The sequence below is a fragment of the Argopecten irradians genome, chromosome 14 (genome assembly GCF_041381155.1).
Source record: "Argopecten irradians isolate NY chromosome 14, Ai_NY, whole genome shotgun sequence".
Lineage (NCBI taxonomy): Eukaryota > Metazoa > Mollusca > Bivalvia > Pectinida > Pectinidae > Argopecten > Argopecten irradians.
The window spans coordinates 26,557,112-26,571,141 of record NC_091147.1 but is presented as its reverse complement, the minus strand read 5'-3'; the positions used below and the strand labels follow the sequence as shown (position 1 = coordinate 26,571,141).

The following is a 14,030-nucleotide window of genomic DNA, read 5'->3' as shown; positions in this document are numbered from 1 at the left end:
AGTATCGACACAGCTACATTGAGTATTAGACATGTCTTGAGTATTACAAGGATTTGGATCAATCTTGTAGCCGTACATCTTTGCACTTTTTCGCAAACATATTATTTTTTTTAAGCCAAACAGGAATCCGTTCATCACTTTCCGCCATATGCAACCGAAGTCCGATCACAGTAGTGAAGAGAATAAGGGCACTGTATCCCACGTTACACATCAGATACTTAGTGAAGATTGACACTGGGTTTGTGATAGGGAGCTTCTCCGATATTAGTGTCATGTAGACAGAAAACGAGAGGAACATGGTCACAGAGAATGAAACCCTTTCTGCGGATTGTGGGGGGGGGGGGGGGAAGAAGGAACACAGCAAGCTCAAGAAAACACAATAGGATTATTGAAGTCAGAAGGTTCACAATGATAAATTCAGGTTTCCGTCGGAAGATGACCCCGAATACAACTACATTGGATAACAGAGTAGTCCCATTGTATTCGTAAAAGCCTAGTACTTCCCATTGGGAAATATCATCCAAAGAAGAAAGTGTACTCGAACTGGTTGCTGCGAGAGATAATTCATCGACTGTATAATCTGTCGAGGACAGCTTACAGTTATGACGATCAAAGGGATACAAATCCATGTTTGATTTCCTTTAGAGTTTGTACGCACTTTGCCTTCTATAAACTTACTCCTGATATTCGTATTACCGGTAGGGTTGTTCAAGACAAGATCTGGATTCCAAACCTGAATTATATCAAACGTCACATACAACTTCCCTCTGGACTCGTGATTCCAGTGTAATATTTCGTCCGTCCAGCGGATATGGAATGTTGGCATTGCAACTAAATCCCTGTGACCTCATTAAAACTATCAATTGAATGCAGTTGCCAATCCACAACGACGTGTACCGGACGATTCTGGTTTTGAACGGGCCGTAACTCTTTAGTGTAATTCTGAAGCAAAGTGTTACGAAGAATATCCGCCTTTTCATATGTCAAGGTCATCCAGCATTCGAAATGCAGCATAACTAAACGTCATAAATACAACAGCAGACACAATCAAATGCATAGTTTATGTTTTTCGTAATTGACAGCAGGGACTATGTGACAGTATGCTCATTACTAACACAAGTAAGAATTTGAAGCGTTCTCTATGCTTATAGGATTGCTATGTAAACACTCAAAATGACCTTAACTGTCATTGGACTGAAATCTAAAGATTTTTGATGCCCGAAATCTAAGCTACTTTACATAATGCCGACATTAATGGACAATTTCATAATAACGTTCAGTATCTTTGAAACTTTCCGTCAAATCAATGACATGATGGTCGGTAGCAAAAGGGGCTATTTTAGGCTATATTGATACAAAATATGGCAATAGAAAGTTCTCGATTCCTCTCCTCTAAGGACACTACGCAGTATATTGATTTTTTGAAATATTTGAAAGGATGTTTCATAAGAAATGCAATGGATTTTATTATGGTCAATTGCATTTGTTTACTCAATATGTATTGCAAAAGTGAACGATAAGTATATTTAATGTACATGGTATTTAAATATTTAAAAGCGCAAAGTATTCAGTCGGATTGAAGAACGTTTGTATAGTTGTGCGAATCGCGCATGACGTTTCATCGAATATCCACTGGACAAGTCGGACAAAGAGATTCATAGTTACCATGGACAATTGACGCACCAAATTATATTAACCGAAAACAAACTTAACCTCTTTTGTATAACTTGCGGTACTTGGGATACTTCTCATTACTACAATCATCTTGAATTGTTCCTCCATTAACCGATGAGTTCAAAGTACCCGCTCTTTACATAAGCAGGATGCCTACATGAATACGTAAGTAAATATTTGTACATCATCAGGATCATTTGTCAATTGTTTCGTTCACGATATTGATTTTGATGGGTGTATCGACAATACTTACGTAATTACCCAGAGTGACTCTGAAGATCAATTAATAGGGGCCCTTTGTAGGCTATCCATAGACCTGAATTTATCATTTCATTCGTTTGAATCAAGTGCTCCAGTATCACTTGATTTTCAATCCATCCCGAAAGTCTAAAGAATGCATGAGATGTTTCTAGCTTTCTTCTTTCTCTTTTGTTGTGGTTCTGTCCATGGCTGGGGCTTGCCTTATGACGTAGTCGAGGAGTTCCATAACGACCTTCTTCAGAATTACTCCAAACGATTACGTCCCGTAAAAGATCAGACTAGAGCAGTTGAGGTAACTGTTCATTGGCAGCTAGAATCCATCAATACGTTTCACGAAGTCTCTGGAGAGTTCATTTCGACATCAACATTCATGATAATATGGACCGACGAATTGTTGCAATGGAATGTCAGAACAGACATCTATTTGTATGTATTATTAAATTCCGGTGAGATATGGAACCCGGCTCTCATGGTTAGTAATCCATCTGGAAATGAGAACATCGGAAAACGTTTAACGACGGGAAAAGTTCGCGGAACTAGTGATGGAAAACAGTTTGTAACTGTGACGGTAATGACCAGTACAACATGTCAACCAGATATGGATTTGTATCCATTTGATCGTCACGACTGCACTATTAAACTCGCTTCTTCTGATTACATTTTTAATGAAGTTTTTATTACGCCGGTTGATGACAGCGATATTTCTGATTTGGTCGATATTTCACAGTGGGATGTTTTAGAAACTTACACAAATAACGGCACTGAAGTACTTTCCAGCGTTGCAACGTTTGGGGTCATCTTCCGACGAAAGCCCGAATTTATCATTGTGAACCTTCTGACACCAATAATACTATTGTGTTTCCTTAACCTTGCGGTGTTCCTGCTCCCACCACAATCTGGAGAAAGGGTTTCATTCTCTGTGACCATGTTCCTCTCGTTTTCTGTCTACATGACACTTATAACGGAGAAGCTCCCTATCACAAACCCAGTGTCAATCTTCACTAAATATCTGATGTGTAACGTGGGGTACAGTGCCCTTATTCTCTTTACTACTGTGATCGGACTTCGGTTCCATATGGCGAAAATTGACGAGCAGATGCCTGTTTGGCTTTCGAAGATGTTCTGCACTTGTAGAAGTACATGTATGAAAGATAAGCAATCGGCTACTACAAAGGAGTACGAAATCAACATCACGACGACTAACACAGAGTACGGCGACTTACATACTAATAGATGTGTTATAAAGGACACAAACATTCCGACAATGCAAGACAATGGTCATTCGCTCACGAAAATGGAATTCGGCGTTATGCTCGACAAATTCTTTTTCGCAATCTTTTTTGCGATGCTTGTAATTGCAAATATTGTGTATGGTGTTTATATCATTTCTGTTTAGATCAGAACTATATCTGAATCAGGTAAAACATTTATAATGACTGTTTAATAAACAAATGCATTGTATTATAAACCCTTTTTTCGCCTATACAATATTTTGCGTCTTGGTTTTTTCAAATATATTCGCAAATATATTCTTATTTAGGAATGATATTCATTTGTTGTTGTTTACTGGCATGTAAACTGCATTCGTTGGACAGATAATTTAAATAAATCGCGTTAGCACGTCATGTTGAAATATCTGTCCAATAAATGCTGTTTACGTTCCAGTAAACAACCAAAACTAAAAAATAAAAAAAATCTTAATATTTACATTTCAACCGACGATTTCTTTCAAATTCAATGTTGCGATAAAATTTTATTTTTCAACCTGATACGATTGATGTAACAGCCGGTCAATTGATGGTTTGCCCAGTTGGTAACGTTATATAGCAAAGAAAAAATCGGAAATGTAAATAATGCAATTTAACCAAGTTAAAGCCCGCATTCAAGGTGTATTGATTCTATGGAAATCACTCCAGAGTCATCGTACGGCAAGATATACTATTAAACAATTATGAATTTGGGGTCTATAGTTTATGCTACGAATGGGAATACCGGAACGATTTTGATGCCGTCACACATGCGGTTTCAACAGCGTTTTGTTCTGCAAGCAGTGATCGGAGTACAACAACATAAAGTCTTTGGTAACTTCAACAATTTGTGTCGTTACAATGAGAAAAAAGTAGTTCTCGTCGTTGTTTAAAGTTTCGACCAATCAAAACACAGAAAAGTGTAATTCCACTTCTGGAATATCAATATATTTATCCAACACCCAGCACATTGATATAATTGCCTGCGAGTGCCATTGCTGGAATATCAATGTATTCATCCAACACCCAGTACATTTATAGAATGGCCTGCGAGTGGAATAACACCACTGATTGTATTAGACACATATTTAGCCCTTAATTATACATATTTCACAATAAAAAAACCCATGTAATAAATTCCATAGCAGTTAGTAATCATTTATGTTTACACACTTCAGTGCGCAATTTTCCATAGCGACATTTCTTTTAAATGACATTCTTTTACTGTATAACAGGTAGTTGCTTATTCAGTATTAAACAATAGAATATTGGCTCTCTATTAAGGCACTATTTTTATGGCGGAAAGATATCACTACACATTGCATGGTGGTAAGCTAAATGGAGACTAGAAAATGGTTATCACGGTATAAATATAATGTTAAAGTTACGGGATAAGTAAGTTTCCCAAAGAGTGACTGCTGTTTATCATGGTTGTCTAAACTCTCTATAGTAAATTTTCAAACTTTTAAAACATTTTTTGATAATTTAAAAATTAACTAACTAAAGTTTGAAAAACACTTGTTGGGGAACCTATATATATATTGATATAGCATTGAGTGAAAATCTTAGTAGATACAACTTGGTTTATTATTGTAATCTTTAAACATGTAAAAATTAAAAATGTATATTATTTTCTTCTTAAAAACTATATGACTCATTACCGAAGAGCATCTTTCTCCACGGCTTCTGTAAGGTATTGGACTATATTTACACTTGCTGTGCTTGGTCACTATACGCTAATACTAGCCGATTTTGTTTACCATAACTGCATGGTAACATTGAACTTTGAACTTGCGTAAGAAAATGTTCTATGCAACGTAAAAGGACTACTTTTTTAAAACAAACACATGGCTTTGTTTACATTTTGATGCAACATTACGTGTATATTGTTGTTTTTCATAGAATTTTGAAAAAATGTAAACAATAAATACAGGTTTTATATTTATATATGATTCAAACAATTTTTAAATTAACAATTGTATAAAGAAACGGAAAAATATCCCGACCGGGGCGACGTGCTTTCATTTTTGTTAAAAATGATGGGTGTCAAATGTAAACATTACCTCTGTGTCTGTGTTCGTCATACGATCGAGTCTTTTGGGTGGACGGGCGTGAGACCTTCTGATAGAGGTCAGTTATAAACATATCCTCTTGTCTTTGTTCTTTGATAATTTAATCATGTGTATTATAAAACATGCACCGCTAGTAATCCACGTGTTGACAGTTACGCGTCACCACAAATACATTGTATCCATCGAACACAAGTGAAGTTGTTCCATCTATAGCCTAGATGGCGATGGATATAAGCGTAGATTATATAATCACATGGCTCCGAAGGATGTAATATCGTCAAGTCAGACGACAATCTCAAACAAATTTAGCTACTTGAACACTGGTGTTTTGACAACTTCGGAAAACTCCACTGTGTAAGCGTGCGTCAGCCTCGCCTCGCTACACAATAACGGTCACCGAGTTCACACATGTAGCCGAAAACAAATACTTTATGTTATTACGCTATATATGAACTTTTTGCAAAATTTAATACCTACTTAAAGTTCTGATCTGATTAAATAAAATTATCTCTGAAATTTACTTTGTTTGTCAAGTTTATTTTACACTAAAATATTGAACTTTTTTGTCGTCGCGGATGAATAATTCTACCTTACGTGCAGCGTCATCATTCGCTGTTCAATTGAGTAAGCTCCTCCCACTTTTGACCGACTTTTATTGAATAATTACGTCACTTTCAAATGACGATTTTATTGCATAAAATATAAATAAAAAGTCGTGTTAGTGTAAATATAGGGATTGGATTTCGTTTTTATGTTAACCATGCTTGTATGGAGCAATTCCTCTAAGAATATATTCAATATAGGGCGCTAAAACGCCCCATAGAATATATTCTTAGAGGAATTGCTCCATACAAGCATGGTTAACATAAAAACGAAATCCAATCCCTATATGTGGCACTTACATTTCATGTCGGTAAATGAATATTTGTAAATTAGCGTTAATTGTTTTAAGAAATGCTGATGTGAATATTATTTCATCTCAATATTTGTTTGCGGTGACCTATTTTACTGTTATCAAGCCGTAAATTTTTCCGAGACAATATATTTCTGCGACGTTATATAACATGGTTAATATACTTGTGTTTGAATAATATTCGCCGTGATTGAATTGTGCGATTTCTTATTGCCCACTTGAAATGTGATTATGGTAACGAACTGGTTTATAATATAACATAATTACATATCCGTTTTCAAATCAATTCATACATATTGCATGTGCATGTATCGTGATTCATGTAAATGTGTGAAATAATGAAGGTAATAAAATGCTTTTATTTGCAAAATTACGTTTATTTTGTATATTTAATGGCAATATCGTTAAACGTATTAGCATGTGTTAACCGTTTTGATAACGTATTTTCAAAAGAAACAAAATGATATTTAAAATAGTACAATATGTTTTAACAGTGAAAAGATTTTTACTGGATGACACCACGATATCTTTATCAATTTATAGAATATAGTCCATTATATTAGACCTTAAAATATGATTTAAAAGAAAAGAAAATAAACACATATATCACAACGTCACTATAAATGACAACGTCATTTCCGATTTTCAAATTTACAAAAAAGCAATGCAAGCACTTGCAACATGCAATATAGATTTTTATTATAAAAAAAAATTATTGAACATATTCCCGTACAAATCAATGATAAAAGTTACAAGACAACATTAACATTGACTTCAATATAACAGAGACCAATCATTCTTCAACCGCACATCAAAATCAGGTATGGATTACTACCATTCTATATTCCTGATTGTGATTTTGAACACACGCTTTAATTTGTATAATTCACCTAAAGCCAAAAAAGCATATGACTGTTTAGGGTTAAAGAAATAGGGTAGGAAGGTCGGGATGTTTTTTTAGTGTCTTTCACTCTAAGATAATGGCTGGAACCGGCGTCTGAGATCTAAATCCCGACTTTCGTATTTTTTTTCGTAGAGAAGTGGAAAAAAACTTAAGGTCGGGGGTAAAAAATTGAGTCTGTCGGGTAACCCTAAACAGACATATATATTTTTTCGCCTAATGCCAGAGGATTATGACATACTAGTGACCAATAATAGGTTTTATATTTGTCAAATGATTATCATGCAGCGTAAAACCCGGCATCTAACAGGGGAAAAGTAAAATTATTATCAGAATATAATTTTTATAAACCCCATCTTTTGGTGTCGTTATAAAAGTTTAGCAATATACTAAATGGTATATGTAATACTATGAAACAAAATTCTTATCTAATATTGGCATTAAGTCATACCACCATTATAGGCTAGGATTTTATCACAGTAAGTTTTTTCTCAGTTGAAAATCAAATATGGCGATACTGTTCACTTCGTACCCCATCACTACTCTGACAACAATACATCTTGACTACCGTAGTTATATAACTTAGCAACCAACTCCTTTTGACGACAAAAATGTGATGGTAGACTTATTTATGTAAATATATAGATTGAACAGTGTTTTGAATGCGTTCATACCACCTTTAATGTCTGTATCCAATTGCGTTCATACCACCGTTAACGCGATCGAAACACTTTTTAATCCCTATATAACAGTACCTAGTTATTATGTAATCACAAAGTAATCATATAATCATCAAAAATGGTTTGATATTAAATTCACGAATACTGATACATTCGGAAGAAGTTATTTTCCGGAGAGTAAATTCTAAAATGCTGAAACGCTTTTCGCTGTTTAGAAAATATCCATATTTCATATCTATATCATTAAAGTTGTATTTTTGGTAATTTTCACCACCACAAACTCTCATAAATCATACAATATGTGAACATTCATGCTTATATATGATGGTTCAAATCCATGAAAGCACAGTATACTATTGACATATCCGTAAATGTCGCATGAAATATCACACGTTTTGGAAGAACTGCCATGTTTTCAACTTTCGGGTAATATCGCAAAACCGAGTTGCATCACGTAATCGACATCAGCGTTACCCGTGTAGATCGGAATCTCCCGAGCCGTATCTCGTGGTCAATATCGGCAATACCTGTACAGATCGGAATAGATTGGAACACTTCGGATACTTCCAAGCTATTTTAAACGTGTACACGTTAAAAATCAATATTTTTATTTAATTGTTTAATAACTTTGCGAATACGAAGTTTACAAAACTAGGTAAATATCGAAAGTTTAATACTTAGAGAGGCAGAGCGGAAATTTTGCGTTAGACATGCTACGCTAAATTTTCATTAAGATAATTGTATTCATGTATATCTCTAATATAACCATTATTGTGATTTCGCAAATTCAGCATTCAAATAAACTGTTCAACATCGCTTTTGCGCTGAAATCCAATTACGCCGAAATAATTGCGTTTACAAAATTAAAAAAATGTATATTTTCAACAAGGGATGTTATCCAAATGTGCTTTTGGCAATAATTGTAAGATACACATGTACATTATTAAATTTAGCTTTCATTCAGTTATTTGATCTAAGTGCATGATGCAAATGTAAAACTACAAACATTCAAACTTTTTTCGAAACACCTATGAATTACCACATGTTGTTTACACATGTATGAACATGAATATCAATGTAAAACAAATTGAACGCTTATGGCGGACATCTTTATTTAAATTGTTTCTAAAGTACGATGTCATGGCTATACTATTCACTTTTCTTTTCAGTTTTATTTTTAGAAAATATTGATATAATGATAATTAAAATTCGATTTTTTTAAAAATTAGAATATATAAGTCAGAATATCATGATCAACAACTATTTAACGATATATTTGGACATCACAAACAATTACTTAATTAGTTTAAAAAAGCAGGCGTAACAAGCTAATGCTTAGTTGTAATTAAGATTTCTTCATGTCCATTACATGACATTTTTCAGTTATAAACGAACAACATTTTTTACACTCATACCGAATTAATAGGTCTAAAGATTGTTTTAGACTTTTTTCTTGTCAAAGTGATATAATGGTATCCAACACGTCTCTTGCGTATTTTGTAAAAAGTACATAAAACATAATTTATTTTGATTACGTCTTCTTCTTTTTGTAGTATTTAAATCAGTTAGACAATGACCTCGTCAGCAAATACATTATCTTGACTCTACACTCTAGATGGGAGGGGTAGAACGTCTGTCTATATTTTCAATAATACATGACATAATCGAACAAATGCAGTATAAAATTAATTTGAAGCTAACTATATTTCCATGGAGAGAACATTGAAGTTATATCTTGTATGCGGGCAATTTTCATTTTTAACAATAAAATACTTTTAACCAAAAAATGAGTTTGACAATTATGAGCAAAATATTTTATAACAGTGCCGTGTCGTAAATTATGAGTTCAAACGAATGTACAATAATTTTGCCGTAATTTTTCTAAAAATCAATAGCACACACTGTTTTGAATACATTTACAGTGAACTGCGTTTAAGCGTCCGGATGAGTCTCCTCCAAAGACTTCTCCAGCCAAAGAAAACTCTGGGAAATTGCCTCGATTGGATAAGCTCCATGTGGTGTAGCGCAAACAATGTTGACTTCAAAGGGATCTACTGATTTGACTTGGTCACACCTTTGTACCAAACATTTGTTAGCATACACATGTAGATAAAAAGGTTTAAAATATGTTTTTTAAGTTAATCGTACCACATAACCATCGAAAGACAACAACACTATATCCTGACAGCTTTGTAAAACGTTCTCTGGAACATACACGGTTGTAGCTGTATATATGTAGATTTTTCATCCGGAAGCAGACATCACACCTCTAATATACATTGTTAGTTGTATGAATTGTAATAGTAATGTTTAAAAGTGTGCTTGTAAATATGTATTCGAACCTGTGATAAGTTGTCCTAAAACATGTTCCGCTATTGTAGTTAAAAAAGAATAATTTGACGTTTGGAATACTCTACATTACATGGAATGACAAATATAAATGTACATGTATAAAGTAACTACTTTCTGGCTTCTGTGATTTCAAATAAAATAGTATTGTAAAGTTAAGATACCAAATAGCAAATTTCCACACATTTTAATATGTGACTATGGCTATGTACATGTAGGTTATGACCATATACATCCATGTTATATTGTTTTTATTTTACGATTTTGAATACCAAAGTTTTTTCCAATGTGATGCAGCTATAACAGGTAAACGCCGCCCTCAGTTAGACTATTGTTTTAACTGAACTCCGCCGAAAGTTTGGCTGACGCTATTCCCGAGCCGATAAACGCGCATACGACTGGTTGAAACTATTCACGTGATTTGTGGTTTGAACGATCCGAAAGGCGATTCCGGATGCTTGAACGCATTTCACTGTAGATCTATGATGACGCTATGTAGACAGTATAAACAATATTCGCCGCCACAAGCACCGACAGAAAAAATCCAAAGAAGACTTTGTCAAGCATGATACCAATGTCCTTTAACGTAACCAAGACGGCGCCGTCTTCGATTTGTAATTTCTTTACAGTATCGACACAACTGGATTGAGCATTAGGCACGTTTGGGGCATTACAAGATTTTGGATCAATATTGTAGCCATTCATCTTTGCATTGCTTCGCGAACAGATTATTTTCTCAAGCCAAACAGGGATCCGTTCATTACTTTCCGACATATGTAGCCGACCGAAGTCCGATCACAGTAGTGAAGAGAATAAGGGCACTGTATCCCACGTTACACATCCGATACTTAGTGAAGATTGACACTGGGTTTGTGATAGGGAGCTTCTCCGTTATAAGTGTCATGTAGACAGAGAACGAGAGGAACATGGTCACAGAGAATGAAACCCTTTCTCCTGATTGTGGGGGAAGAAAGAACACCGCAAGGTTAAGGAAACACAATAGTATTATTGGAGTCAGAAGGTTCACAATGATAAATTCAGGCTTTCGTTGGAAGTTGACTCCAAATACAACTACACTTGATAACAGAGTGGTCCCATTGTATTTGTAAAAGCCTATTACTTCCCACTGCGAAATATCATCCAAAGATAAAGTTGTGCTCGAACTGGTTGGTGTTAGCGATAATTCATCGTCTGTATAATCTATCGAGGACAGCTTAATTGTGCAGTTATGACGATCAAAGGGATACAATTCATGTCAGGTTGACATGTTGTACTAGTCATGACTGTGACAGCTACATTTTGATTTCCTTTCGCGTTTGTTCGCACATTGCCTTCCATAAAGTGCCTCCTTAAATTCGTATTACCGGTAGGGTTGTTTAACACAAGAGCCGGATTGCATACCTGACTAATATCAAACGACACATACGACTTCCCTACAGCCTCGGGATTTCATTGTAGTATGTCGTCCGTCAAACGGATACTTAAGGTCGAGGTTGCGACTAATTCCCCGGTGACCTCATGAAAACCATTAATAGAATGCAGTTGCCAATCCACAAGAACGTGTACCGGACGATTCTGGTGTTGAACTGCTTTAGGGTAATTCCGTAATGCTTTTTTATACGTCAAAGTAATTCTAAAGCAAAAAGAGATTGTTACGAAGAATATCCTTGCTGCAGTGGAATAGCAGTCTTTTTATGTATAGATTCCGGTCAAAGTCATCCGAGCAGTCGAACGGCGGGAACAAATGACCAGTGTCAACCAGATATGGATTTGTATCCATTTGATCGTCACGACTGCACTATTAAACTCGCTTCTTCTGATTATATTTTTTAATGAAGTTTTCATTACGCCGGTTGATGACAGCGAGATTTCTGATTTGGACGATATTTCACAGTGGGATGTTTTAGAATTTTACACATATAACAACACTGAAGTACTTTCCAGCGTTGTAACGTTTGGGGTCATCTTCCAACGAAAGCCCGAATTTATCATTGTGAATCTTTTGACACCAAATAATACTATTGTGTTTCCTTAACCTTTCGGTGTTCCTGCTCCCCCCACAATCCGGAGAAAGGGTTTCATTCTCTGTGACCATGTTCCCTCTCGTTTTCTGTCTACATGACACTAATATCGGAGAAGCTCCCTATCACAAACCCAGTGTCAATCTTCACTAAGTATCTGATGTGTAACGTGGGATACAGTGCCCTTATTCTCTTCACTACTGCAATCGGACTTCGGTTTCCATATGGCGAAAATTGACGAGCAAATGCCTGTTTGGCTTTCGAAGATGTTCTGCACTTGTAGAAGTATGAAAGATAAGCAATCGGCTACTGGAAAGAAGTATGAAATCAACATCACCACGACTTGTAACACAGATTACGGTGACTTACATACTGATAGTGGTGCTATAAAGGACACTAACATTCCGACAATGCAAGACGATGGTCATTCGCTCACGAAAATGGAATTCGGCGTTATGCTCGACAAATTCTTTTTCGCAATCTTTTTTGCGATGCTTGTAATTGCAAATATTGTGTATGGTGTTTATATCATTTCTGTTTAGATCAGAACTATATCTGAATCAGGTAAAACATTTATAATGACTGTTTAATAAACAAATGCATTGTATTATAAACCCTTTTTTCGCCTATACAATATTTTGGGTCTTGGTTTTTTTCAGATATATTGTAATTTAGGAATGATATTCATTTGTTGTTGTTTACTGGCATGTAAACTGCATTTGTTGGGCAGATAACTTAAATGAAGCGCGTTAGCGCGTCATGTTGAAATATCTGTAATCTATAAAATAAAAAAAAAAAATCTTGATATTTACATTTCAACCGAAGATTTCTTTTAGATTTAATGTTGCGATAATTTTTTTCCCAGCCTGATACGATTGATGTAATTACTGCAATATCAATATATTTATCCAACATCAAGCACATTGATACAATGGCCTGCGAGTGCCATTGCTGGAATACCAATGTATTCATCCAACACCCAGCTTATTTATACACAATGGCCTGCGAGTGGAATAACACCACATATTGTGGTAGAAATATATATATTATGATAGAGCATTGAGTGAAAGTCTTAGTAGATACAACTTGGTTTATTATTGTAAATATTTAAACATCCATGTATATAATTATCTTCTTTATAAAGATATGAATCATTACCGAAGAGCATCTTTCTCCACGGCTTCTATAAGGTATTGGACTATGTGGCAGTTACATTTCATGTCGGTAAATGAATATTTGTAAATTAGCGTTAATTGTTTTAAAGAATGCTGATGTGAATATTATGTCATCTCAATATTTGTTTGCGGTGACCTATTTTACTGTTATCAAGCCGTGCACTTTTTCGAGACAATATATTCAATTTTACAAAAAAGCAATGCAAGCACTTGCAACATGCAATATAGATTTTTATTACAAAAAACATTAATGAACATATTCCCGTTCAAATCAATGATAAAAGTTACAAGACAACATTAACATTGACTTCAATATAACAGAGACCAATCATTCTTCAACCGTACATCAAAATCAGGTATGGATTACTACCATTCTATATTCCTGATTGTGATTTTGAACACACGCTTTAATTTGTATAATTTACCTAAAGCCAAAAAAAACATATGACTGTTTAGGGTTAAAGAAATAGGGTAGGAAGGTCGGGATGTTTTTTTAGTGTCTTTCACTCTAAGATAATGGCTGGAACCGGCGTCTGAGATCTAAATCCCGACTTTCGTATTTTTTTTTCGTAGAGAAGTGGAAAAAAACTTAAGGTCGGGGGTAAAAAATTGAGTCTGTCGGGTAACCCTAAACAGACATATATATTTTTTCGCCTAATGCCAGAGGATTATGACATACTAGTGACCAATAATAGGTTTTATATTTGTCAAATGATTATCATGCAGCGTAAAACCCG

General features: G+C 35.0%; 1 protein-coding gene across 1 annotated transcript; it reads left to right on the top strand.

The window, feature by feature from the left end:
• The first annotated feature begins 2,068 nt into the window (after positions 1 to 2,068).
• Positions 2,069 to 3,331, top strand: LOC138307120 (neuronal acetylcholine receptor subunit alpha-10-like). Its single transcript, XM_069247751.1, has one exon. The coding sequence runs from the start codon at positions 2,069 to 2,071 to the stop codon at positions 3,329 to 3,331; it is 1,263 nt and encodes a 420-aa protein (XP_069103852.1).
• Positions 3,332 to 14,030: the final 10,699 nt, after the last annotated feature.